Raw genomic sequence first — 27,038 nt, 5'->3', positions numbered from 1 at the left:
GCATTTGGAGCTGAAAGAGACATGCGTGCTTCTACGCCTGCATGTACATACAGTATGCGTTCCCTTAGCACATCACAGCAGATGCTGCACGCTGAAACTGGCTCGTCACACAACATGAATCATTTAGACTTGGAAATGTCATGTCTCATCATTGTTGCTTATGCTTCAGCACCCCTTGCACCTTTTGCCTCTCAATGACCATGAACTAAAGCAAACCTGGATGACAGAGACCAACTGAGATTGATGAATGCGAACTCATTTTTTATTGCAATTTATGAACGCCATTTGCAACACAATAGGCCCGTTAGAAAGGGAAGTTAAAATAAGAGCACAGAGCATGCTCCTTTTTATTGTTTATTTCTTTTGATCCCATTCACGACACTAACTAATCTTTCAGGGGAATGGGATGTAGTAGGACCTTTTCACAGTGGACTTAGATCTTCTTGACCGCCATATATACAATTTAATATCAACTGTAAAAGCAATGCATTTAAAGTCTGTCTGTCATGTTACACTCTCATGTGTAACCTCGTCATATAAAACTAGACTTATGTGTTTTTTGCTACACTTGTAAACATAAAACAGTCTACCTCACCATTCATTAAACAGTAAATAGTTCGCTATCACCTTTATTACAAGATATTAGGCCACTGTACAAGTAAGATTGGGTGATACAGTACAGCATGGAGACTGTTGCTTGAGGTTAGTCATTCAAAGCTGTTTCACGAGGTGCTTCAAGAATACACACAAGTTTCAGTAGTTCTGCAGCTGGGCATGCATGATTTCAAATTTGCCATGCATGAGTTGGTAGTAAGTGTTAGCCCTAATAAACAACAACAAACAATCTTTAGGAGTCAATGTAAAAGCACAAAAAAGAACAACTTTTCCGGTGCAGCGCAGTATATACCTCATGAGATTTTGGCACACACACACAGTGATGCACAATGCAGTATAAATATTTTATCAATAGGGTGTGTACAGTCAGATCAACCAATCCAGGTGAAAGCCCAGAAGGCGGGAGGTACATCATCCAAAATACAGTAAATAACATCAGCTGCAAAATATTTAAAAAAGAAAAGAAAGAACGAATCAATTGAAACATAAACAGGCAACATCGAGATTTTAAGTTGGTGGGAAATCCTCTCAACGTACAAAAACAACAAATGGTCGTAAATTCACTGCAAAGCACGTTGTTTCCCCCAAACAAAGACAAAGAGATACCAAACTTGTGCAAGAAAATGTATTCTCTATGTACAAACATAGACATAATTTAGAGACTTATAGCAGAAATGTGTGCTTTTGTTTCTATTGAATATTCATTTCTGCATCCTCTCCCTGATTTTTATCCTTCACCCCCCACCCCTCCATCCTTCTCCAGCTCTTTTATTTATGGCAAATCCCCTTCTTTTGGGTGTATGTGGGCAGGTGGGGGGTCCACCTGGGGGTCTCTCTTGCTGCTGTCACGCAGATGGCCATGACTACCTTGAAGAGGAGGGTGTTTGGAAGTGCTGCTTGCTGCCCCAGGAAACAAAGTGCTTATATATACAATGTCTTTGGATTAAATCTGGTACATATCATTTTTTTTTAAATGTCTTTATGGGGGGGGGGGGGGGGGGGGTCCTCTAAGCATCCGCCGGGGTCTTCTCTGTTCCATTTTTTAGTGCATCATCATCGCCAGCCTCATCTTCAATCACAACTGTGGATGAAAAGGGTAGAGGGATATCGATGTGTGATTAGTGAATGGGAAATAAAGCAAAATATCACTAACAATGAGTGTGTCAAATTGGTTTGTGAATGTAATAATAACAACATATGATTAGGTTATCATGTCTGAGACACCTGTACTAGTATCACGGGGTAGAATAGCAAACCAATACACATACATGATGCACGGCTACAATCATACTATGCATGTCGTAGCCATGCACATCAGGTGTGCGTGTCCATGCACGGCATCACAATGCACAAACTCACACAGAGATTCGTCATCAGGAACGCAGCACATAGCCTTTTCCCCCCTCATCATGAATATGGAATTAGGATGCTTTATCATGCAAAGCGTTCATCCTGGGAAGGAGCAATGAACATTTTATAGGCATTGCGCATCTTACTTTTGTTGCATTGCCAATGATGGATTAAGCATATCTACAATTGCAACGATTTTGAAAGGAGGACATGTTGTCAAATAAGTGGCGCAGTCACATTGCCAAGCCATTTAACTTATTTTGCTTATAATAATTATGACTTTTGATGATTCGCTGCCAACCTACTAGAAAAAAATAGGACGTCTAACGCCGTGAAAGCCACTGAAGCATGGGCTTTCACGGTCAGTTCTCCCAGTTTGGGGATGAATTGGACGTCTATTGTTGTCAATGGCTGGCAATGAGTTAATTCAGTAAATTAAAAAAAAAGTCAACTAAAAATTTTACCCCGTTTGCTCCGGCCTATTTGTCCCAGTTTAGGTGGACGTTTATTCTGCGAGCCATTGAAGAAGTTGTTGGTGTCTTGAAGGCGACAGGTGAAGGAAAGGTGTCCCTCGTCGCCCTGGTCTCCATAATGACTCATTTTCTCTTCGTTGAAAGGAAGCACTTCCGACATTTCCAGATGCGTCTTTGAGCAAAAAGCCAGGCACACTAAAAAGGCTGTTGATGGGGGAAACACGTAGTCTCCAATGAACAAAAGGAAGGAACAAGAAGAAGGAGAAGATGAAGAAGAAGGGCTGGAAAAATTAAACAACACCCAGACACGATCGAGCCCTTTGTTGTTTACCCACGACACACGTGTGTGCGTCAGGATGAAGACGCGTTGGAAAATGTCCTTAAATTATCCAGTCGTGCAGTTTGGGCAACATTGTTGAAAATTCCTTCTTCTTTGGTCGTAAGGTCAACAACAACAACAACAATAGAAAAGAAAGAAGAAGAGCCGTGTTCGTTCGGTGATGGAGAGTCGCGGTGGTTGCGCCCACTGCACGGAAAATGTGAGCGAAAGATGTAAATAGAGGAGCGATGCAAAACGCCGATCCCGCGGAGACCTGGGGAGGGAGCTGTTGGTTGGAGACAGGGGAGGGAAAATCTCCGATGATCACAGCGCACTCTTGCCTTACCCCGCTTACACGCACAAGGACGTGCACTAGGACAAGATGGGGTATGGATTTGCTTTGTGGGGAAATTCACTGACAGAGATGTCATCGCATGAGACTTGGTTAGGTCTACCGTTGTGCAGTTGATCTATGGCTAGGGCCAGTAGATGGCACCCTTCTTAGTTTTTGACTCTTGGCCTTTGCCTCTTTTCTATGGATTTCATTTTGGACACCTGAAATGATGATTGATTTCGTCGGTGCCCAATCACCGGTACGTGGACCAATGCCGGTCCGCGAGCCACCTGGTGCCGGTCCACCAGAGTAACGTTTTAACATTTTAAATCTCGGCCTCCTATTTGAAATGGGAAGTTATAATAATAATGGTAATAATGATGATAATAAATAATAGTAAATACAACCCCCCTTCAGGACGATCAGGCCACAACAGATGTGGAGTAGGCAACATTTAACAAAAAAATACATGATGTTATGCAAAAGTATTCATTAATTTTAAAAACGAACTGTCTCTCGCACTGTGGAAGTCGCCTAAAGGCTGAATATTCGATGAAAAGCCACTTACGGTTGAGAAACCCCCCATATTATTCCAGCCACCATGCAGCTGGTGAAGCCGATCCGCCATTGACTGTTATTTACTTTTAAGTTTGAAACAGCTGCTCCTTTTTGTACATTTAACAGTGACTCAGCAACCAGCACAGCACTGTGAACCACCACACAGAAGTGACATTATCGACACAGACATCAAATTAACAATTATGTCATGCAAAACACAAAAATGAAGGTTTAAAAGTTGTCGGCGATAGGCTCGAGCACCCCCACGACCCTTGTGAGGATATGAATGCATGCACTGCACTCATGTCAAACAATGAGGCACTCTGAATAAATAGCTGGACATTTTGTATACGCATTGCAAGTGAATGAGGCCCACTTTAATCCAAGCAGACACTTATATTCACTAATGCGTACTCCCTCAAGGTCAACTGACAAGACTGCATGATTTTCATTTGCATATTAATCAAGCAACACCATGTTGGTGTTATCCTAGAAATGATGTTTACTTTGAGACATATGTGGAAACCATCTGTGTTAATCATGCAGTCTCCCCTAGGAAACATGTACAAATTCGGACAAAAGTATTGATACACAGCACCTAATCATGTTCTTTTATATTTATTCAAAGTGATAAAAATCATTAAAATTATAATTTTGTAATAGTTTTAGAATTGTTTGTCAGTCAAACAGCTTAATGGGTGGGACTTTTGATTTGATTGGGAAGACTTGCGTGATTGTGGTGTCACTTGGATAAACAACCTGTGCAATTCTATTAGTCTATTTTGCTATAGATTGTTAACATGGAGCTTAATTTATTTATCATTATTTTTATTTCAGCCTTGGGGATTTAGAACATTGCCAAGTACATCTGACAGTACTACATGCTCAGCCCAAGGAGAAAAGGAGCAGGCAGACTGTAAATTATTACATAACCTGCTTCTTTAGTGGCACAAGAGCAGAAAAAAATTAACAAATACTTTAAACATTTGCTTTTGCATCCTATTAAATATAGATTGACTTTTTGTAAAATTAACATAAAAAGAACATAATAGTTACATTTATAAGCATTTTATGCAAAAAGATGTCCCTGAATTAAGATTGTAAATTCATTGTTTTATTAGGAAAAAAGAGACAAATAGTGATGATTAGCAGCAGTTTGAAATTAAACTGTAATGGTCACCAAAGACGTTAACAAGCGACCACTTTTTAAAATGGATGAATGGACATGAAGAATAAGAATTACTGACCCGTCCTTACAACATAAGGGCTTCTGTCACCTTCAAGGACACTGTATTACCATGTGTAAATGAAGCTAATACAAAGTAACATGACCTTCTAGTGTCGCCCCCTTCACTTACGCAATAGCTACAGTATACTACTGTATAGCACATTTGCTTCAGTGCACTTGACGTTGAGCTGGGGTAATCTCTCGGAAACGTTTCGACCCTTCCTTCTAGGCTATTTCCCTTATTTACACTTTGTGACTTTGTAAAAGCCACCCGATGGTGTAGGTTTTTTTTTTTTTTTTCGCCAGGCTCGGGGGGCAGCGTGGGATTGTTTCCCTCTGGGTGGCGGTGTGATTGTGAGCGTGAATGCTTGTCTGTCTCTAGGTGTGCCGGTCAAGTGTGAAGTCCACTTTTTACCTTAAGTCAGCTTGGATAAGATCCAGCACCAAGTATAAGTGGTGTTGAAAATTAATGAGTCAATGAATGAAGTCTGTAAAATTGATGACAAGTAGAAGGATTAAATATCCAATTAGTTTCAAAATGTCAAGAGAGGTGTTCAATGCAGCAGACAAGTAGTTTTGCAAGCCTGCGATTTATTCTGAGATAAAGGACTGCATGGGTTTTGTTTGGGTACTCCAATTTCCTTCTATATTCTTATAATGTTGGGTTCCTTTAAGACTGTGCAAACATTTGTGTTCAATTAAAAAAAATACAATCTTTATCTCTATCTTGTCGATTTTGTTGTTGAACATTCTTACGTTGGTGAGTTTGTTTGCGCTAAGTTATAATGATCAAAATTAGAAATAAAATGATGTAGTAGTAAATCTAAGTTTCAGTTTTCACACTGAACAACTGAAATAATTATTGAATTATAAAAAAAAGGTACACTGAATTTATTTACCTATAATTTTTATACTATTAGAGGTTTTAAGAGGAACTAAGACTCAACCTCCAACACTTGACCGGAGTGTTGTCATGGCAACACAGTTGCACTACAGCTCGAGGATCACAAATTCATGTCCCATTTCAGGTTAATTTATGCTGCGTGTCCTTCATGAGTATAAATCATCCACCACCACTGACAACACTACGTTTACAATGATAATAAGTCTTAATCGGACTTATGGCAGACGAGCATCTCTCTCTTTCTCTTTCTCCCTCTCTCTCTCTCTAGGACAAATACATGCAACCACACCTACACGCACGCATACACACACGCACGCACACACACTAATACTTCCTCTTGTGCCACATTGAGCACCAGCTGAATAATTGATGCTCTACCCAGGAGAGACAGCTTTGTGTGACCTCCCTCAGTCACGTGTCCTGGACAGGATTAAGTCTAACCTCAGACCACAAAAGTGCTGAAAATAGTGTCATTATTTATCAAAAACAAATGTTGCCTCACGCTGTTATCTGTCATGTTTGTATGACAAATGTGACAGCCTCCACTGTGGCATACAACAACTACACACTGTAAAAAATGCTACACATGGCATGAAGTTCCTCCTAGTCATGGTTGTTCATGCAGATTTGTGTGTGTCTGTGATTTGCTGTGTATACATGTGCAAGTGTTCTTTTCACTTGTGCATTATTTAGCTTTGCCAAGACAAAACTGTACAGTTTAAGGGGTCATGACAAACAAGTGTGAACTTTTAGCAACCAGCTTTTACCCTGGTTAACTTGATTTTAGTCTTTTATTTTTTAGAATTTGGTTTTATTCTCTCGATGGTTTGCCTGTGTTTACAATTTTGAAACTCCTCTCCCCCCTAAAATGAATGTTAGTGAATGTAATGGTCGTATATTTCACAAACGTCTTCATTTGAAAATACAGGAACATTGCGGGCATCATGAATAATTCTTTCCATCCAGCAATTACAGATGGAATTATAGAATAAAATAAATCCTTGTTTCAGTGCCCTTGATGTTGAGCTGGGCAGAGTTACAAAACACTACATATCATATATAATAATAATAATAGTAATAATTATAATTACATATCATGTATTGGTTTTACAGCTAGTGCAGGTGATTCATGCCCTGCAGGGTACGTTCCTGCTTCACATATTTGATTGAAGGCGCACACTTATTTCCCTACAATGTGGGTGACTCAAGCGGGTCACAGCGGGTGGTGTCTGCTGCCTACTGCTGGAGACCACAAACTACTGCAAGTGTACTTCCCTTCTCCCATTTTTTTTAAATCAATAGAGGAAATCTTGTCTTATATTTTGTGGTTGTTTATCCTCTCCATTTGCTCTCATAGCAGTCACATGGCCATCATAATTGTATACCAATGGCAGTTAGCAATGAGAAAAGGTTTCAACTAGTATTTCATTATTAACCATTTCATGCTTGGTAGGATGTTTTGTAAAATCATTGTTTACATTATTCCTGTTGCATCAAGGTAGCGCAATCACCACCCTATTTTATTATATAATATATATATATTTTACACAGTAGAAATTCTTTGGAGCATTCGGTCTGGTGTCAGGATAGCATAATTTGTCAGAGTATCATACACATGATTCTATAGCAGATATTAAATGTTACTCAAATATAGCTTTATTATACTTCAATTAAAAGTATGGTTTAGTCTGGACATCATTTGATAAAGCTGTGTCACAAAATAATTGGCAATCTCTCTATGTGGGATTGGGAAAGACTTGGTGGATAAGAAACAAAACTATCTGTGCACTCAATCCGGTCACTCTAAAATTGTTTTTCATGGTGCATGCAAACATCGGGTTTAATCTGCAACAGTCCTCAAACATGTTGCTCATGGAGGGCTGACATCCCAACAGGTGATTGGCTGTGACCATCCCTCTCCCCATTGCCACGTGCCAAGGTTTCATTCACATTTAAAGCCAGGCCACAAAACAACCATTATAGACAAACTCCCTCACACTGACAGGAGGAGATTGAGAATGGAACAAGTCAAATATACAGGAACGATGATGCACATTGAGGACATGGGCTCAAGATGTTTATCCAGGGAAACCGTGAAAAAGCTGATCTGCCATTCTCAGGAGGCAAAGAAACAAGCATACTGCCCTTACAGCAAATTTAGAGTTGGAGCGGCTCTTTTGACTGTTGACAACTGCGTGTTCACAGGTATTGTACATGATTAAAGCATGATTAAATGTCTGTTTATGATTACATTTGTAGCCGATATTTAGCTAGAAGATCTAGGTATCATTTGGGCAAATTGTCATTATTATATAACCACAGAGGTTGTGAAGCCATGTGATTTCGCAAAGAAAAGCAGCAAAAAAACCAACAGATAACCTTAATGAGGGGCAATAAATAACTTCAGATTTTGAAATGGCCTGAATGTGGAAGCAAAAAAGACCGTAAATAGATTGACATGTGCTATTGTAATAAATAACTAGCCTTCCATGGAACTGTTTTCAAGAGATGGCATGGCGATGGTGGAGGGGAGGCATTAGGAGATCACAGAACAGAGCAGAACAAAACATTGAGCAAGACTAAACATTTCAGTGAACCACCATGACTTTGTCACATAAGGCCAGCCAGTCAGTCAGCCATTGATCAATCATTATCAACAGTTCTGTTTGTGTTATAGGGCTGTGCTTTTGGCAATTCATGTGTTGTGTGCTGAACAAAACGTTGAGGTGGGGGTTTGCTGGGGGAGGCAAAAGAGGTGAAAGTGCAAAGGCTCAAACACAGCTACAGGTTGGATTACCTTCTTCGCCCCAAACATCAGACCAGAGATCATATATAATGGCAGGATATTAAATGTTGTATTGCAATGCTGCAAATAATTGAAAAAGGACAAAAGAATCTGTTAAAATAAAAAAAATACATAAAAAAATTAAGCAGTGGGTTTTTTGGGAAGTTGTCTAATAGTGTGACGAGTTATTAGTTGTTTGAATTTAAATGCTCGGAAACAAAGAAAAAATGCAAGAAATGATCACACAAAGAACAGACTACTGAAACTTTATAGTTTGTTCAAGTATGGTAAAAACCTTTTTTTTTAAACTGAACAAATGTACAATTTTAGAAATAGTTTGAAAGATTATGTTGTTTTTTTATTTCTATTTTGTGAATTTTTGTTGCGGCAAAACTAGGATTCCATCCGACAACAAAGATATTTCCTTCTAGGATTGATCAGAAGATTACAACAGCAAAATTCATGATCCATGTGCTTGGTTTCATGCAGGTTGCAACGTGGAGAATGCATGCTACAACTTGGGTGTATGTGCTGAGAGGAATGCCATTTCCAAAGCAGTTTCGGAAGGTTACAGTACATTCAAGGCCATTGCAATTGCTAGGTAAGGTTGACAGAAATCTATTACTATTTGAAAAAATCACACAATTGATCACACAAGCACCAATCACTACTTTGTTTAAAAACATCACTCACTTTACTAAATTGTTTGTTTGCCCAGAAGCGAAACACATCCAGTTGACAAACAAATCAAGTTGATGGCTTATTTTTGTTTTATTTTTAATGTTTCTGTAGTGACTTGAGTGACCAGTTCATTTCGCCATGCGGTGGGTGCAGGCAGTTCATGAGAGAGGTAAAAACAACACATTTGTATAATAATGCCGTTTTCTGATAGTGAGAAATAAATTTTACAATGTGTTAGAAAGAACATTTGAACTATTATCTATCATTATTCTTCATGTACAGAAGGGGAAACTAAAGTCATGTCATCTAATAGGCTGATTGTGTCATTTTATTGTAGTGTAATAGAAATATACTTTGATCATTTCTACATTTATACAACTCCCTGACTGGATCCATTTAATTTAAGAATTTCAGCTGCACAGGACAAATTATATCATGAATAGCAGCACATAAAGAGAAGTTCTATGTGTTTTGTCTATTATAGTTTGGACCCAACTGGGACGTTTATCTGTCAAAGCCTGATGGATCGTACACAAAGATGAGTGTCAAACAACTGCTGCCAGCCTCATTTGGTCCTGAAGATCTGGACATGAAAAAAGTACTGGACATCCCCAATGAGTACTGAAACTACAATCTACTGTAAACTAAACTGCATAGGTCATTTTATTTTATCGTGAATTATATATTTAAGGCAAACAATAAGCCCCTGTTTTAAGTGCTTCTTCTATTATTGTAATAATCAGATCTAAAATAATGAATAGTCTTTCTTGTACATTAAAAAAAGATTTATTGGTTAAATGAAAGAAAATGACACATATAAACAATATGCAAATAATTTAATAAATAAACATTTTCTAACACTTATCCTTTAAAAGACTTTTTTGGGGCAGCACACTTGTTAAAGCATTAATTGGTGAAACTATAAGGTGTCAGTCAGTACAAGCTCAACTAATGTTGTTGTTTTTTTGTAGCTGGGCTCCCCATTTCATGCATTTTAAATGAAGCAAAAATATTGATGTTTTAATATTCAGGGCTCAACATGTCAACGGGTCTATTATTCTTCATAAGCAGTGTCTGGCTCTTGGTTCGTGTTTCATTCGTTTTTTTTTTTTTTTAATCTTCCGATTTTGTAATCCAACATTAATGCTAAAACTGTGAATAAACGTTAATGTACAATGCAAAAATAATGAATGCATATGAGGCATAAAACCACTGTTTCATTTCTGTCCAGTGATACAACGACTAGTAAATTCCTAGGGTGGCAAAATCACACAAATTGAGATCAGTGCCGACTAGTGAAGAAAAAGACATTACCTTGCAGTGTTTTAAATGACCAGTTACACCAGTACAAAGCACATTTGAATATTTTCACCTCTCTAGTAACATGTACTTGATCTACTAGTGCACCTTAGTTCATTTATTTAATAAAGTGTTTGGTCAGTGTACTTTTTTTAGTTATTGGACAGTTCACTTCCAGTGTGCCTTAAAATAAAATAAAAATTAAAAAAGAGCTTCAGCTTTACATTAGGCTAAATATAGAGTATATACATATATGAAAAGCATTCCAAATGTTGGAAACGAGCAAATGAAGACAGCGCCAGCTCTGCACAGGCACAAAGAAACCTTTGAAAATTAATTTCACAAACAGCAGACTAAGTAACGTTAAACAAAAGCGAGAGCACTAGGGAGGTTGTACTAGTACCTTGATTTTGTTGCCTTCAGCTCCCCGTAGGGATGTTTTCAGCGGCTTGGAGAGACGGCCAAGACGGGACCTGCCATCTTGGCAGAGTACCCTCCATCAGCCTTTCCATCCAAAGTCCCAGACGATCAAGTTTGTGGTGTACTTCTATGCTTGTGGCCCTATTTGAGCCTCTATTGGATCTAGCTCTATTCTCCCTGGAATGGGATCGGGAACGAGTCTGAACTAGAGCGAGACCTAGATCGGGACTCTCTCCTGCTACCGGAAGAGATCAAAGATGTCGAGACGTACGACACATCATTTAGATCGTCCCCGGTAAAGACGGGTCTAAAATGGCAGAGGTATTTCTTGAAACCATTCATGGCCAAGACGTGGCCAGAATAGTCTGAGGTGTCCTCATCCTCATCTGAATGACTTCCAAAGGGTGATGAGTCTGAGCACGAGCGCAAAAGCAAGGGCATCCAGTGGCGGTGTTTGTCAGTGTTAAGGAAGGAGAAGTGGATAGTATGAGTCCTGCATCAACACATCAACAGTGAATTCAATAGAATGACACAAAAGCATAATGAAATGTTTGTCAACAATGTTCATAGTTTCGGAAATGCACAGAATATATCTTTAAACTTACCCAGAGAAAGAAAAGACTTCTTTGGCAAATTTACGCAGCAATGCATTCTTAGAGGTATTGGTTAGCACGAGTACAACGTTGATATGACCTGGGCGCAGTTTGACTAAATTGCTGGTGTATGTGATGTCTGTCAGCTCGGTGACCTCCACAAAATCCTTCTTGGGGGGACGGCTGCATGGACCAATGAGAAGAGGAATACATGTGTTTTACAAAAAACTGTCCAGTCAAATGGTTAGGAAAAAAACGGAAACTATAGACCACAGCTTCCAAAGACATCGTGTCCACCTAGTGCTTAATCGATGTAACCACAGTTACCTAAAGGTAGTGGATCGATCTGATGCACCATTATCAGTTTGAGGTTGTTCCTTTGGTGCCGTTTTCCGTGGCTTGGTCTCACCTGGTTCACTGAAAAAGCAAAAAATAAACCGAAAAGTGAACGCTCCAAATGAACATACTATGTTCTGCTTTACATAAATGGTAGCTTTTTTTTTTAAAAAAGATAATCCTTATTCCATCACCTGAAGGCCTGGATGACAACCGTCCCAAAAAGAATGAATAGTGCTGAGAAGATCAATGATAGGATGGGCATCATCTCTCGCCTTGAAAGAAGTCAGATCAAAATTTACTGGAACATAGCTACATAACAGCATTAAAGTTGTGTCCTTGATGATGAAAAGTTAATTATCTTATGTAGCAGTAGCCATTAGTTTCATTATAAAAAATGTTGCAGAGTACTCTATGTGAGTATATATAGTAGGTAAGGGCCATTAAAAAAATAATACTGGTTTAATGATGGGATGTGGGCAGAAGGTACGAATGGCCTGGGCAGTCAAATGTTTTGAGATCCTCATTACAGTTGAAACTAACATCAATAGGCCAAATATTTTTAGGGGACCATTTAACACTCCCTACTGGTCCTGATGTTGCCCCTCCTCTATTTCTCATTAAACAAAAGTAAATAAACAAAGAAAAAGAAATTTGATGATGATGAATTTAGTCTTACCAGTTTGAATAGAGGACGTCATCATAAATTTGATGGATGTAATCTTGAGCGTAATTTATCCACTGGATTAAGAAATTCTAAACAGAGAAAAAACAAACTCAAACTGGGGCAAAAAAGCTTTCTGGTCCACGTTGGTTTGAGCTGTATCTTACAGGGGCCAACTCATTGTTGAGTTCTGGAAGTGTGGCATCCGACGTCAGATAGGTAGGGTCCTTCTGAACGAGCTCCAGATGCTCAAGGAGACTATATTTATCTTCTTCACTGCCATTCCAACCACCAATCAGAGAGCGGTACATCACCTTGCCAGCTGGGCTACGCCTCTCCAGAATAACCACCTGGTATAAGACAATACACATTTGAAATGGAATGCTACACTTTTCTTTACATAGTTGCCAACAAAAAGAAGAACTGTTGGTGAAGATATGTGTGTACATTGCAACTGACTTGGGGGGAGACTACAGCCTGGTTGGGAAGCAAAGCCTGGCAGAGAGGTTGCTGCTGACGCTGGTAGACGTATGCAAACCGTAGCACATCTTTTCTGTTAAATGTGGCAAAATCCAGGAAGGCCTTATTTCGAGGAAGAAAAGCTTGGTCTTCACTGGTAATCAGCAGCACGCAATACCTGTAAAACAGGTAAACCTTTTGTATCATTCATATTATCATACCTGTCAACTGGTACGTTCTCGCCGTAATTGGTACAACTGAAAGCCCATTTTTATATTGGTACGCTGTACACATGAAAATGGTACGCTAAACGGTGATTTTGAGAAAAAAAAATAAATTAAGGCACTTTCTAGCCATTTTTCACCATCCGCCATTGTTTCTTCCCGGAAACGCATGTCTGCCAAGTGATATATGTACCGGCGCCTCTGATTGGCTAAAAAAAAAAGATCATGATAAACATTTCGTTTTGTAACACTTTCACCATGTGATTTCCGTTTCCTGTTCCTACTTGTTGTTCGTGATTTTTTACAAAAAAGTAAAGTGGTAAGATTTTCCATGTATTTATACATATATGTAAGGGCGAAAACAAAATTTGGTAAGATCACAAATGGTTCGAGGTTGACAGGTATGTATTATAAAGTATTGCTTGGAGTAGAAAATGCTTTTCTATTTTAGGGGAAGAAAAAAAGTAAAAATGCCATGAGATCTTTGACGCCTTACTTCCTCCGTCTGTGAAACTGCTTGATAGGACACAGCTCATCAAAGAGTTGCTGGTTGACAAGTCGAGGAACTTGTAGGAATTTGTTGTTGGAGACAAACTCGTCCATGATCTGCCGTTTCATTCCCTTAGCCTACAAAGTAAATTAACAAGAGAAAGGAGGGGGGAAAAAAGGTTGGAGAGGTTGAGTCATTTGGCTAACATTATTCAGAACTCACAAAACTATGCCAAAACTCCCATCAAACAGGTGGGACAACATAAGAACTGAGTCTAACTTGTCTTTCTTCATGCAACAAGGACCTCTTTGTCTAGGGAAAGTACCTGGATGATGTCTACTGGTCTGCTGGTATCCTCTTTAAAAAGCAGCATGGAGGGGGCATATGAATTTATGTTGAACTGGCGAAGAAGCTGAATATTGTGTGTGTTGCCCTGATCCACATAGCCAAAGTGGACATAGTCTCTGAAGGCAAAAGCTGTCAACTACAAAGGGTAAAAATATTAAGACTTTGATTTGGACAAAAAACACAAACTTGAAAACAAGCCTCACCCTGAAGACAATGGGAACATTGGAGTATTGGTCAAACAAGAGAACACTGGGCTTATTTCCAACGTGCCAGTCGTCCAGAAAATGCTGGTAGTTGTCATCGGTGACCTAGTAAAATAAAAATGAAATTGTCTAGCCCTTGCATTGTTCTTGAAGGAAATAGGTTCATTTTTTCTGGTGGGTGGGTTTTGTTTTTTACCTTTTCCACCAGATTTGGGGGAAGAAGGTCCTCCATGAACCGTCGCAGGTGTTCTCTAACGATGGCCTGATGGAAAACTGTCACTCTTCCGTTCAACAGTCCGATGAAAGAGGGAGCACGGTGAACCCCCAACTGGTTGGCCAGACGAGGCTCATAACCGAGGTCCACAATGCCAATACCAAAACCTAGTGGAAAATGGCAAATTTACTCATCTTCTTCTGACATAGTAGATCAAATTATTATCAAAGGACCGCCTCGATCTGGCACACCCGTGACACATAAGTCATATGGAAAATGGATGGATGTGGAAATGTGACAAAGCAAAATGTATCAATTTAATGAATTCCAGTGCATGTCATTTTGTGCGAGAATATCTAACTCTTGTTGATGGGTAAAACATTTTCAGCAGAGCAATCCACTTACCAAGTGGCTCGAGTTCCTGCACTATCTCCTTCCACACAGGCTCCACACGGATACACGCAAAGCACCACTCGGAAGTCACTTTAATGAGGTATGGTTTCTTATGGCTATCTGGGAGCACATCGCTGTTAAACTGGACGTGGTGAAGTAAGTACTTGCTGTCTGCAAAGTCCCTTGACCTTGTGGAGAGAGTGATGAGATTAACCATTTTTAAGGATGGGACAAGAAACTGTGTGAAACTCCAGTGTGAGCACCCGATACAAAACACACTTCTAGTAATTATAGTCCGAAAGTCAAAGTTGCTGTTTCCGTGGATATATATTTTTAATAGCATTGTCCCAATCTCATTTTTTTTTATTCCAATTTCCGATCACGTGATCGGATGGGGTAATCAATCCTAAATTCCATTTTTATATAGTTAACCATATTTTCAACTTCAAAAAGTCAAAAAAGACAAAGCTCTGTCCACTCTATCCACTCTTATTTGTTTTTTCGTGTTTTACAGCCCTTCTATCTTTTCTTAAAATTACATTTAACTATTTCTTAATACATTCCTTTTGACTTTACTTTAACATTTTTACAACTTTTTTTGTTCTGTTAGCCTGGCTTCTTTCTGCTGTTACAATACGCAGCAGAAGCAGCAACACCTCAATGCCGCTAGAAATTCTGAGCTGGACAAAAGTGCCGGGAGAAGAAGCAACGCTTCAGACCAACCATTCCATCATGGGATAAGATGGAAGAGCTGTCGGCGGTTGCCAGACCGGAAACGGAGTCGAGGGGTTCTACTCTGCTACTGTTGTCTTGAGCTCCAGACTACTGAGGAACTGTGCGGACAAGCTTTGATTTGCTTTGTACTTTGTGCTTTTGCTTTGTTGTTCTGCGGCCTTTGCAACTGTACTGTCTAATTTATAACTATGCCTTTCCTGTATCTGCATTCTCACCCTCTTGCTACTGTCACAATGAAGTTTCCCGAATACGGGATGAATAAAGTTATCCAATCCAAAACGTTGATCCATATTAAAGAATGGAGATATTTCATACCGGGTGAAATAGAAGGAAGACTCATCAAAGTAGAATCCATTTTGGAAGCTGCGGAAATGCTGATGCTGTGACTGGCCTTCCTCGACCTGCCCATAGCGGTCAAAGTTGGCCCTTCGCTCTTCGTTAGATAAAATCTGTGCACAATACAATACAAATATGATTCGTTATCTACTCCCTTTGTGGAACAAAAAACACACTAAAAAATATTTTTTTCTTTCCCCAGACATGGAGCAGTCAACAGTTTTGAGACACTAAATGACAGCCTAGAGCAGGGGTCGGGAACCTTATTGACGAAGAGAGCCATAAACAATTCATATTTTCAAACAATTTCTTGAGAGTCATACTCAATACATGAAAATGTGAGCATTTATTATTCATTTCACCACTTTGAAAGTAAAAAAAGTCTGAATTCTTTTGAGAACATCATTTCACTGTTGCTAATCAATGAGTATCAATGAGAGTATTCATGCAGAAGAGTCTAATGAACAAAAATTATGATTTTAAAAGGCGCTGGAGATAGTTTCGGCGCCCCATTGCCGATGTGACGCTCCCATTGGTGCTTCCGGGACTTAGGTCTCTCACCAGCTGTTCCCAAACTTTACCAAACAGGTTTGCGGAGAGCCATATAAACCCACCAAAAGAGCCACATATGGCTCCCGAGCCATAGGTTCCCGACTCCTGGCCAAGAGAATGTGGAAGAGGACACGGTTTTGTTTAAGGATTGTTCTGTTCTTACACAATTTTGGAAGCAATAATTTCACATCTCCCCACAGTTTTTGTTTCATTTTTCATGTTTATTTTGTATCTGATTTTATGATTTAAAAATAGGCTCAAGTATTCTTGATGCCAAATAAATCAAGATTCAAAGCAAAAAAAATAAGGCAATGAAAGTTCCAATTCTAAAATATACAGACCTCATATGACTTTGAAACCTTGATGAACATATTTTCAGCATCGGGATCTTTATTTTTATCCGGATGCCTGAAAAATAGGCATTGGGGCGAATTAGGAAACGAGAAGACCGGGTTAAAATGGGTTGTGGCATTCATACACAGTGAGCTGCCATTTATTCCACCCACCCAACTCACCATTCTTTGGCGAGGTTCTTATATGCCTTTTTAACTTCTGCCTGGCTAGCACTCCTACTGACACCGAGGACTTTATATGGATCATATCCCGTGGTTGCTCCAACAAAACGATCAGTAAAAACTAGCAGAAAGATGGCGAGCGTCAAAAGGAATAGCACAGGATGTCGGCTCTTCCCCCCGGGAGTCATCGCTTGCCTCTGTCCGTTCATGCTGAGGATAGATTGCCAAGCTAAGCAAAAGATAAACACATGATAAAATTCACCGTAGATGCAAGATCACTATAAAAGAAGTAGGTACATCCTAGCCTTTTAAATGGTTAAACGGTGGAGATTATGATCTTCAGCAGCTAATGGTGCACACTAGTAAAGGTCATTGTCATAATTGTGAGGTATAAAGAAACTTCCGGTTAGTAATTTCAAAACAAACCCATGGAACCCATTTTCTAGAGATATAGGTCCAGACGGCACTGCGCGCTGTCAAAATATAAATGCGAGTGCATAACAGTTTAAAATAGAAAATATATGTTTTGCATTTTGCTACCATCTATTGCAACTGTTTATAAGTAGTAGCCATGTGTTAATGCACCAGCTTCCATTTATCCTGTGGTTTACGTTTACAATCACTGCTTTATCCACCTCCAATATGGTGGGATCGTTGACATACATCTAGGGTTGACATGCGTAAAAGAACGTCACGGATACAGTATTTTTTTCCACATTATATGCCCTTAAAAATATACAAACCTAAATAAAAATGTGTTTTAAAAAAAGCAATTGCCAAATTTGTGTTATTATGTACTGAAGTCGGTAGACTGCGTTTCCTGTTTAACGGGATTGTTTTCCCCGCAGGATGGGAATATCCATTTCTGGACCGACCGGTACGATTACAGGGGGTACTTTTGCCGGTCCTATTTTCTCAATGTGTAATGTCTTTTGCGCATACCGTTGCTCGAGAGCGACTCGGTAGTCAACGCCGACGTTAGCTTTGCAAAGCTGCACGGCCTGCTGCGACTCGACTATTCACACAATTCCCTGCTCAGGTAAATACAACAACTATCACAACTTAAATAGCAATGCCGTAGAAACAACTAGCAAGTAATAATAAATACAGTAAATTGTTAAATCCTTCTTGGTAACAATCTAAGCATGTAATCGGAACGTAAATCGGGGGTCCTCCGCATTCGGTTAATTCAAACCGAACGAGACGATCAATCAAGTGGGACTTATTTTAGAACACTAGATCGGTTGGAATAAAGACCAGCACCTATTGTGGCCCCTTGGGGAATCGGTTTGAGTCCCCTGATGGTGATCAAATCTTTCATTCATCTTTCATACCGCTTATCTTCACAAGGGTCGCAGGGGGTGCTTGAGCCGAGAGCCGGGGAGACCCTGAATTGGTTGCCAGTCTATCGCAGGGCACATTGAAACACACAACGATTCACGCTCACTATCACACCATTATTATTTAGTTATATGAAATGAACCATTTTATCAGCTTCCATTTCTGGCTGGTTTCAGTTTATTCGACCGGAGGTCATTGATAGGGAGAATTCTGTAAGTGTCTGCGCCCCGTCTGGGTATTCTATGCGATTTTCCCCACAAAAAAAAGCATACGTGAAAATAGTCACAAAAATAAAATAAAAAACCGGATCGCCTGCCTCCGGTCAATTATTCTTTGTATGTTACCTTTATGTTTGTATATTTTGATCACAATAACACAAATATTTTTCCCTCCCTGTATCATAGGCTCAGCACGATGAATTTGCTACGTCTTGTGTGCCGCCATAAGACTGCATTGTTCCTCTGTACTGTGTGCACTTTTGCCGTGGTCCTTGTTTTCTTGGCCAAATGTACATCCGAAACCCTGAAACTGGGTCCTGCCGATCCACCGGGCCTAGCCCCTCGCAGCATTGCTTTAAATCCCCGTCCAGAGAAGAGCGACCGAGACGCCTCTTCCAAAGACCTGTCAACATTCCTCGTAGTCCTCATCACAACGGGGCCAAAGTACACCGAGCGCAGAAGTATCATCCGAAGCACATGGCTGTCCAAGCGGGACTCGGATATTCTGGCCATGTTCGTGATAGGAACTCTGGGTTTGTCCAACGAAGACCTTGAGAACTTAAACGTAGAGCAAGGACGGCATAAGGATCTGCTCCTACTGCCTGACCTGAAAGATTCTTACGATAACTTGACCATGAAGCTGCTGCACATGTACTCCTGGCTGGACATTAATGTGGACTTCAAGTTTGTCCTCAAAGCAGATGATGACACATTTGCTAGGTTGGATCTCCTTAAGGAGGAGCTGCGAGCGAAAGAGCCCACTCGTCTATACTGGGGCTTCTTTTCAGGCCAAGGTCGAGTCATGACAGGGGGGAAGTGGCGGGAAAGTTCCTGGGATCTCTGCGACTATTACATCCCGTACGCACTGGGCGGGGGCTACATCCTGTCGTCAGACCTGGTACAATACGTGCATCTCAACCTGGGGTACTTGAAAATATGGCAGAACGAGGATGTGTCTTTGGGCACCTGGCTGGCTCCAGTTGATGTTCGGCGGACACATGACCCGCGCTTTGACACTGAATATAAATCACGCGGTTGCAACAATAAATACTTGGTCACGCATAAGCAAAGTCTGGAGGACATGCTGGAGAAACACCAAATGTTGCAACGTGAGGGCAAACTTTGTAAGGAGGAAATCAAACTTCGATCGTCGTACGTGTATGATTGGGGTGTGCCCCCGTCACGGTGCTGCCAAAGGAAGGAAGGTATTCCTTAATGGATCTCTTTGTCACTCAGATGAAGTTCAGCTTGGATAGGCTCCAGCACCCCCCGTGACCCTTGTGAGGATAAGCGTTATAGAAAATGAATAGATGTCATGAAAATTAATAATGCAAGCACTGAACTTCATTGAACTATATTAAATCAATGTGTATACATGTATGTATGTGTGTGTTTGTGTGTGTATATATATATATATATATATATATATATATATATATATATATATATATATATATATATATATATATATATATATATATATATATATATATATATATATATATATATATATATATATATATATATATATATATATATATATATATATATATATATATATATATATATATATATATATATATATATATATATATATATATATATATATATATATATATATATATATATATATATATACACATACATATACATACTTATACACATACATATACAACATATATGTATGTTGATTAACCAAAGAAATGACCAAGTCAAAATGATCTATTCTACCCATATATTTATTGAGAAATATATTGAGGATTCTTACTACTTATGTCGATATACGTTATTGAATGTAAAGTTCAACTTTATCTGTATAGCGGCAAGGCAACAGAGGGTTAGGGACTTAAAGTGTGCGCTGGCGTGTGTCTATTACCAATAAAGGGCGCTAAATTGAAGCAAAGCATAGCACACTCTAAAATGATGATACATCCCCTTCTCATTAATAACAGATGGGACATTTCTGAAAAAATGTATTCCATGTGTGAGAAATAGATACTGCCTTACCACTCATACACTAAGTAAATACGGTAGTGCAGAAGTAAGGCTTCCCATTGTGTCAAATATGAAAACCCATTTAACAGTTTTTTCATGATGCTGGCTAACAAGGTTTGGGCCGATTAAAACTATCCTTTTTCCTAACTAGAACTTTGACATACCGGTTAACTAGTGAGGCAAAACTGACACTTTTGTGCTGCAAACGACATCATAAAATTCAGTAGTAGGGTATTTTACTACAGTATAACTAAAGCTGAAGCCGAGGAAACAACTTATTTTGGATCATGCTGACAAATGTAACAAATTGCATAAGGTATTTGAAAAAAATATTTCTAGAATATCAAATAAATGACCCAAATACTTTTGATCAAGCTTGCCACCCCAATACTGTTACTCGGGAGAGTATTCAACTTTGATATTCTGTGTCAACAAATGTCCCTAGGTCATTTATTTATTTGCTATTTTTGCAAAAGCATCGCTCAATGTTAACACAGAAATGCTGATGGCGGTGCTTTTAATTCAGTAAAGACTTAAAGTTCAGTTTTGCACACAAATGTTTTGTTGATGTTTTGTATCGAGTTCATTTTATCCTGGGATACAAGCCTTCTTCAACCTTGTGCATGTTAATGCTATTGTTTGAAAATATTTTTTATGTTTCCCACTAAACCTTTTTGTAACATTTTGTACTGTTTAAATAGGTTTAAAGGGGTACTTTAGTTTGAATATCCATACCTGCCTGAATAACTTATTCATCATGTATTTATTGTTAATTTATCATGCAGTAAGCGCACTGGCTCTTATTCTTGCATATTGGAAGGCAAAGTGAATGTTTCTAAAAGTTCATGTTTAATTGTACAAGGTGGATAAAACCCATATTTCGTTGTTTTTCCTCTGTGTTCATGACAACATGAGTTCATGAGTAATGTCACCATTTCTATAGTAGCCGACCAGGCACCATTCCAGACTGCAGGCACCTAGTATTTAGAAATTCTCCACATAATTTACAATGTGTACAAATGTGCACCAGCAGGTCACTGTACCTTTGTGATTTTTCTTTTGAAATTTTCAGAGTTCACCAATGCTATAATGCACATTACAAAAAAACACGCAATCCAGAAGATGTCTGATAATGAGACAATGTCCTTACTGTTTTGTTTCATGTTTTTAATTGTACTGTGTTATCTTCCCTAGATGTTTTATTAAAACAATCTGGTACTGTCTCTTAATTAACTGAGTGGGTTTTATATTTTCACAATTTCGAACATGGAGTAAGATGGTTTGTAATAATGACAGCAAGTAGAATGAAGAATAAAAATGAAGATACAATGAAGGACAGTATAGGAGTTTACACTTGTTAAAACTAAGTGATACTACACAGAATTAAAATGTTCATTTTTAATATAAATGCTGCTTGCAGAGAAAAAAAATACCAACAAAAATCCTTTTATAGGGTGTGGAAATTGTACATGACTCACCCTGATTGATTTAAAGTAATATTTAATGGACACAGCTTAAGCCTATACGAATACTGTATTCATCAACTAGACCATCATTGTAAAATAACCCTTTAATGCTTTGTAAATAATGTTGCACAAGGTAACAGAACTACAATGGTTACCCAAAGCCCTGTATTGAAATCCATTTTTTTGTCATTGACAGACAATTGGTAAAACAAACCATCTTCAAAATGCAGTTAAAGAACATGAGTCCATAGGAATGAGTGCAAACAAAGCATTCATTCAGCAGAGGTAAATGTCGCTCTGGTTGTTAAAACGTCATTTCGATTAATAATTCTCCATCAGTCACAGTATTCGTTTCACGGAAAAGAGAGCAGCCTTGAATCGGAACGAACTGTTCTACCTTTGCTCAATTTTCCTGGGTGGGTACACCCTCTTTTATTGTGCTCAATTTTCCAGGGTGGGTACACCCTCTTTTTTAGTGCATGTATGGACTGTCACACTTTCAAAAGTCATGTTCAGATATGAAACTATGTAAAACTAATCATGCTAGTCTTCTTACATGTGTTAAGCTTCTCAAAACAGATGACAATTAGGAACAAATTCAGATGTTTGTCAATATGGCAATTCGATCCATGGCAGTAATGTCACTTCTTTGGCACGTAAACCCCTTCGAGTTGGACCTAAAGAGGAGGATACAATAAGTATGTGTTTTAAAGCAATTACTGTGTTATTGTGATTTTCTACCTTGAGCTGCTGATTGCTTTTCCTGAGGCTAAGAATCTCCTCTGTGTGCTTCTTTTCTTGCGCCTCCTTTTTTTCAACTGCCATTTTTTCTATTTCTAAATATTTATTTTTCTGGCGTTCCAGCTTCAGTTTCAGCTCCATATTCATATGCTCCAAATCAGAGATCTATACAAGTAATACATACACAGTTCATTAAAAAGAAGCCAAAGTACAGATAAAACATATGTAGGTTATAAAATGCATCAAATTTTACTGTGAAATTTTACTGAACAAAATATATTCTATCATTCTTACCATTAACATGAATTTGACCACTTAACTTATTCCTGCTGTTTTCTTCCTTTTACTTTATACTGACATTTTACCTTAATGGATAAATACTATTTCTGTGTTGTATGGCTAATTCTCTCTTGTCTTACTTTGTCCTTTCGGGCCACCTTGTCCTGTTCATCATGCAGAGCTTTTCTCACGCCAAAAACCATACTGCTCTCGTAGAACGTCTGATAGGCAGTGATGGTCATTCGGATCTCATCTCTTACCCGCAGTATCAATAGGCCCCTCTCGGGACAAATGAGGACCACCTGTCTGATCAGTTCATCTGACAAAAGACAAAAAAAAAGTATACCTACGGTATGATTTGGTGCACAATAATAACATACAAAGCCAGAATCCTTACCAAAGCATTCTGTATATAACTGCCTTCGCAAAGGGCAGATTCCAGTCTCCATAGCGCGTGTTTGCAGCAGAATTTTGTCCAGTTCTTCCTCTACATTGACCACATCCAAGCGGGTGGATGCTTCACCACATACTCGCTGCACCCACTCTTTGTTGGCCTGTTCCCATTGCCTGGCAGGGAAAAAAAGAACAATCAATAATATTGTTGGTGGCATTGACTGCATGGGCATTTTGGGTACCTGGGTGGGAAGATGACGTTGAGAATGTTCTCATTTTTCTGCTTGATGTCTTCAAGAATGGCTGTTATGGATTTTCGAGAGCGTAACGAATATTCCACAGACGGCTGGGGTTTGGACTTCTGGGCTTTTGTGATTCTCTGAAGCAAAAACTCTCTTTAATTCACATCAGTTCAAGTTATAATGCCCCAAATTGTACTTCACTTGAACTATTTAGGAAACACCACAACTGACATTATTGTGAGGGATCAAACTGTCCCTGTGCCTCACCAGAAAGCAGTTGCACGCCATTTCTTGTAGTTTCTTATAAACGGTGAATGTACTGTTCCACTTTGCAAATTGAAATAAGTAAACTACATTTAAATTTATTTATATATGTTGTAGCAATGCCACACAACATTACATGAAATGAGTACTACTTTATATAGATGTAACAGAAATATATATCTTTACGAAATATACTAATAACATCCATTGTTGACACAATTAATAGAGGTACTGCTTACCTTAGTTGATTTTTTATCTGCACTTTTTGGGACTAAAATTGGACGATCGTATTTGAGGAGAGACTCTGCGGGTGCATTCATTGTGTGCTAAGTCAAATATTTAAATCTATGCATGCAATTGTCATTTTGTTGAAATAAGGCAGCTTTTTCGTGAGTGTCACTGCTAGAGTAGAACATTACATAACTTAAAACTGATTTTGCAAGGGGTTTTCGTATTACATGTCAACTTGACATCGACGAATACATCACCATCAGCGACGTCATCTCGTGTCATTGAAGGCGTGTAAAAAAAACAGACGTGACGTCAAAAGAGAAAAGGAGAAAGAAAAAAAGAAAAAGAAACAGAGAAAAGGAGAAAGAAAAAAAGAAAAAGAAACAGAAAAGAGAAAGCTAGAAATAAATGAAATGGTAGTAAACCATCTGCACCATCAGGGGGCAGCCGCGCGCGTGTCAGTCGTAAAGACGCGAAAGAAGGGCTTTAAAACCGGAAATGTCAACCTAGTGATTTCGAATTCAATTTCGTTACTTTCCCTATTCCTCGGGAAACGATGGCTTTTTAATAGGCTTTTTGTACTGTCGATTAAAGGCCACTGCCAATATGACAAATGGTAAGTGTTGTTCAATCAAATGCGAGTTAGTTAAAATGTCAGAGTTAGCTAACAAAAGCTAATTTTAAGTTAGCTGTGGACGTGGCCCGGGAGCCGTCGTTTCACAGTCCAGCTGAGACCGCTTGGGCTTTTTGTAAAAACAAAGCATGCTCTGAAGTTGTATATTTAAATCACATCCGAACGCTGAAAATGAAACCATCGAGTCATTGACGCAGACATTTATTACTTAGGTCAAGGCTACGTAAACCTCGTAACTACTATGTGTAACCAGTTGATAAGAACAGATGCTAATTGAGTTACTGAGCAATCACCCTAAATAGTTGCACTTGATGTACAAGAACAATTTTGGTTTGCACCTGTGCCTCAAATTCTGATCCTTTGGGGGTTTTTTTTTTTGTGGGTACCTCCCAAGTCTACTTTAACCATTACAGTGATTGATTGTCAATATTTGCCCAGTGACTGACCGGCTGGCTGTCAATCTAAGGGAGGCGTGGCCAAATCCGTTCCTCGAGAGGTCCCATCCAGTCTGTTTTCCACATCTCCATCCTCTACCACACCCAAATCAAATGATCAACTCATCAGCAAACTGTTCAGAAGCTTCATACCGATTCTGATGATTTGATTCAGGTGTGTTGTGGAGGGAGATATGGAAAACAGACCAGGTATGGGGCTCTCAAGGACTGGACTTGGCCACCCCTGATATAAGGGGTACTCCACCTTTTTGAAATCTGTCTTTTTTTCTTTGTAACATCTTCCCCCTACTCTCCCTGTGAACCATAGTATACTCTTTCCATGGGATCCTGGTGTTTGGGCTGCTCTTCATCTGTACATGTGCATACTTCAAAAAGGTACCTCGCCTCAACAGCTGGCTGCTCTCGGAGAAAAAGGGAGTTTGGGGAGTCTTTTACAAAGGTAGGGAACTGAATCTACAGTGACATTTAATTCGTCTTCACATTCCGTATACTGTCATTTCTGCACCCGACTATAAGTTGCATGTTACTATGTCATAGAAGCTTGCCACACACTTGCACTGTATATATCCCTATAATACTATATTTAAATGCCATATCTTCCTGCAGCATAAAGCTAATTGGCAGTAGAAAAAGAGTGCAAAGCGTTTGAATAGTTTTATATCATAACTGTACTGTACTTATAATTTGTAAATGTCGTCTTTTTAATCTTTGTAGCTGCAGTCATTGGGACACGACTCCATATATCCGTGGCAATCTCCTGTGTGGGCATGGCATTCTATTTGATCTTTTTGAAATGATGGCACCAGAAAGGATTGGGAAGAAGTTGGATTGACGCAAGCAGATGCTGGACTCTTGTGGTCTTGCGAAGTCCTTTTGGGACATGTGGTGGACTAAGTGAGCCATGGCGTCACATTGCTTCATGGACTTGTTTTGAAAGAGGAGTCTGTGCTGCCCCCTACTGGTGACTGGGTTAAATAAAGTCACCAAATACAGATGAGGTCATTCCGAATCCACACCTGTTTTAATGGAAAAACAGGTGGGGAACTTGTGCTTGTCGTCTTGGATCACATAATTATTTATACTGAAGCTATGGCAATGGGTCATGGCGTATTTAGCCTGTATAACATGAATTCAGAGTAACTAAATTCGATCAAACTGAGAACTAATTTGACATTTAACACCATTCCAATTATTACAACTTTTACTTTCCTTAAGATCTTGGGGATTTTAAACTGTTTCTTACACTAAACAGCTCAGTCCATGTAATTGCATACTGTATGATAATTACATGTCAAAAATGAAATTTTGTATAAATGGTGTTCATATGTAATTTAAATCATGCTTCGTTACAATAAATGAGGATAGTGGGTTTATGCTATCATTCAGAGAAACTACTGGGGAGTAAAATTGTTTGTACAGAATTGATCTAGAATTACAACATACAATGTCACCTGTCAGACATGACAGATTGGCTCAACTAATGGTTAATTAATGACATAACCCTTTATGATGACGTCATCATACAGGTGACGAGTGGGGAATTTCCCGTCCTTCGCATTGCCACTGAAGGGAGCCCCATAGATATCAGTTATGGAGCTAGATACGCCATGCGCACTGTAAGACAATCATGCTCATACTTTGAAATAGCTATAAATGACTACATTTTCAATCATGTGCACTTATTTTTTTCATTAACCTCATAGAAGTTAGAAGTTAATTTAAAACAATATTTTTCCCCAGTTCTAACCTGA

At 39.0% G+C, this 27,038-nt stretch overlaps 6 protein-coding genes across 6 annotated transcripts; 3 read left to right on the top strand and 3 right to left on the bottom strand.

The window, feature by feature from the left end:
* Positions 1–613: 613 nt before the first annotated feature.
* LOC144203010 (calcium/calmodulin-dependent protein kinase II inhibitor 2-like) lies at positions 614–3,204 on the bottom strand. The gene is made up of 2 exons (XM_077726183.1): positions 2,430–3,204; positions 614–1,696 (listed from the first exon to the last, which is right to left on the bottom strand). Exons 1-2 carry the CDS (start codon positions 2,596–2,598, stop codon positions 1,623–1,625), a joined length of 243 nt encoding a protein of 80 aa, XP_077582309.1. The 5' UTR covers positions 2,599–3,204; the 3' UTR covers positions 614–1,622.
* Positions 3,205–7,751: 4,547 nt separating this feature from the next.
* Positions 7,752–10,111, top strand: cdab (cytidine deaminase b). The gene is made up of 4 exons (XM_077726181.1): positions 7,752–7,986; positions 9,056–9,167; positions 9,359–9,416; positions 9,732–10,111. The coding sequence occupies exons 1-4, from the start codon at positions 7,800–7,802 to the stop codon at positions 9,870–9,872; spliced, it is 498 nt and encodes a 165-aa protein (XP_077582307.1). The 5' UTR covers positions 7,752–7,799; the 3' UTR covers positions 9,873–10,111.
* LOC144203008 (dnaJ homolog subfamily C member 16-like) lies at positions 10,013–17,400 on the bottom strand. The gene is given in 16 exon segments (XM_077726180.1): positions 10,013–11,163; positions 11,165–11,459; positions 11,572–11,742; positions 11,887–11,976; positions 12,090–12,170; positions 12,575–12,651; positions 12,727–12,909; positions 13,019–13,196; positions 13,739–13,869; positions 14,058–14,216; positions 14,284–14,388; positions 14,480–14,664; positions 14,903–15,078; positions 15,941–16,074; positions 16,855–16,921; positions 17,029–17,400. Coding segments are annotated over 16 exon segments (2,439 nt in total). The 5' UTR covers positions 17,238–17,400; the 3' UTR covers positions 10,013–10,965.
* A 461-nt stretch (positions 17,401–17,861) lies between these two features.
* b3galt6 (UDP-Gal:betaGal beta 1,3-galactosyltransferase polypeptide 6) lies at positions 17,862–19,827 on the top strand. The gene is made up of 2 exons (XM_077726619.1): positions 17,862–18,067; positions 18,774–19,827. Exon 2 carries the CDS (start codon positions 18,784–18,786, stop codon positions 19,801–19,803), a length of 1,020 nt encoding a protein of 339 aa, XP_077582745.1. The 5' UTR covers positions 17,862–18,067; positions 18,774–18,783; the 3' UTR covers positions 19,804–19,827.
* Positions 19,828–21,647: 1,820 nt separating this feature from the next.
* LOC144202605 (axonemal dynein light intermediate polypeptide 1-like) lies at positions 21,648–24,895 on the bottom strand. Its single transcript, XM_077725442.1, has 6 exons — positions 24,207–24,895; positions 23,704–23,840; positions 23,466–23,635; positions 23,209–23,387; positions 22,790–22,954; positions 21,648–22,725 (listed from the first exon to the last, which is right to left on the bottom strand). Exons 1-6 carry the CDS (start codon positions 24,285–24,287, stop codon positions 22,690–22,692), a joined length of 768 nt encoding a protein of 255 aa, XP_077581568.1. The 5' UTR covers positions 24,288–24,895; the 3' UTR covers positions 21,648–22,689.
* Positions 24,632–26,765, top strand: tmem167b (transmembrane protein 167B). Its single transcript, XM_077725444.1, has 3 exons — positions 24,632–24,814; positions 25,595–25,726; positions 26,002–26,765. The coding sequence occupies exons 1-3, from the start codon at positions 24,805–24,807 to the stop codon at positions 26,082–26,084; spliced, it is 225 nt and encodes a 74-aa protein (XP_077581570.1). The 5' UTR covers positions 24,632–24,804; the 3' UTR covers positions 26,085–26,765.
* Positions 26,766–27,038: the final 273 nt, after the last annotated feature.

This window comes from Stigmatopora nigra, chromosome 10 (genome assembly GCF_051989575.1).
Source record: "Stigmatopora nigra isolate UIUO_SnigA chromosome 10, RoL_Snig_1.1, whole genome shotgun sequence".
In the NCBI taxonomy this organism is placed as follows: Eukaryota; Metazoa; Chordata; class Actinopteri; order Syngnathiformes; family Syngnathidae; genus Stigmatopora; species Stigmatopora nigra.
This window is presented reverse-complemented; position numbering and strand designations above follow the sequence as displayed.

Bases quoted from the DNA above. Each gene is read 5' to 3' on its own strand.
- LOC144203010 (XM_077726183.1), bottom strand. From the start codon at position 2,598: ATGTCGGAAGTGCTTCCTTTCAACGAAGAGAAAATGAGTCATTATGGA. The intron at 1,697-2,429 runs GTAAAATTTTTA...TTTCATCCACAG, and splicing joins AATAGGCCGGAGCAAACGGG to TTGTGATTGAAGATGAGGCT.
- cdab (XM_077726181.1), top strand. From the start codon at position 7,800: ATGGAACAAGTCAAATATACAGGAACGATGATGCACATTGAGGACATG. The intron at 7,987-9,055 runs GTATTGTACATG...GGTTTCATGCAG, and splicing joins TGACAACTGCGTGTTCACAG to GTTGCAACGTGGAGAATGCA. The intron at 9,417-9,731 runs GTAAAAACAACA...TGTCTATTATAG, and splicing joins GCAGGCAGTTCATGAGAGAG to TTTGGACCCAACTGGGACGT.
- b3galt6 (XM_077726619.1), top strand. From the start codon at position 18,784: ATGAATTTGCTACGTCTTGTGTGCCGCCATAAGACTGCATTGTTCCTC.
- LOC144202605 (XM_077725442.1), bottom strand. From the start codon at position 24,287: ATGAATGCACCCGCAGAGTCTCTCCTCAAATACGATCGTCCAATTTTA. The intron at 23,636-23,703 runs GTACCCAAAATG...TTTCCCTGCCAG, and splicing joins AACGTCATCTTCCCACCCAG to GCAATGGGAACAGGCCAACA. The intron at 23,388-23,465 runs GTAAGGATTCTG...GTCTTTTGTCAG, and splicing joins GTTATATACAGAATGCTTTG to ATGAACTGATCAGACAGGTG.
- tmem167b (XM_077725444.1), top strand. The intron at 25,727-26,001 runs GTAGGGAACTGA...TAATCTTTGTAG, and splicing joins TTGGGGAGTCTTTTACAAAG to CTGCAGTCATTGGGACACGA.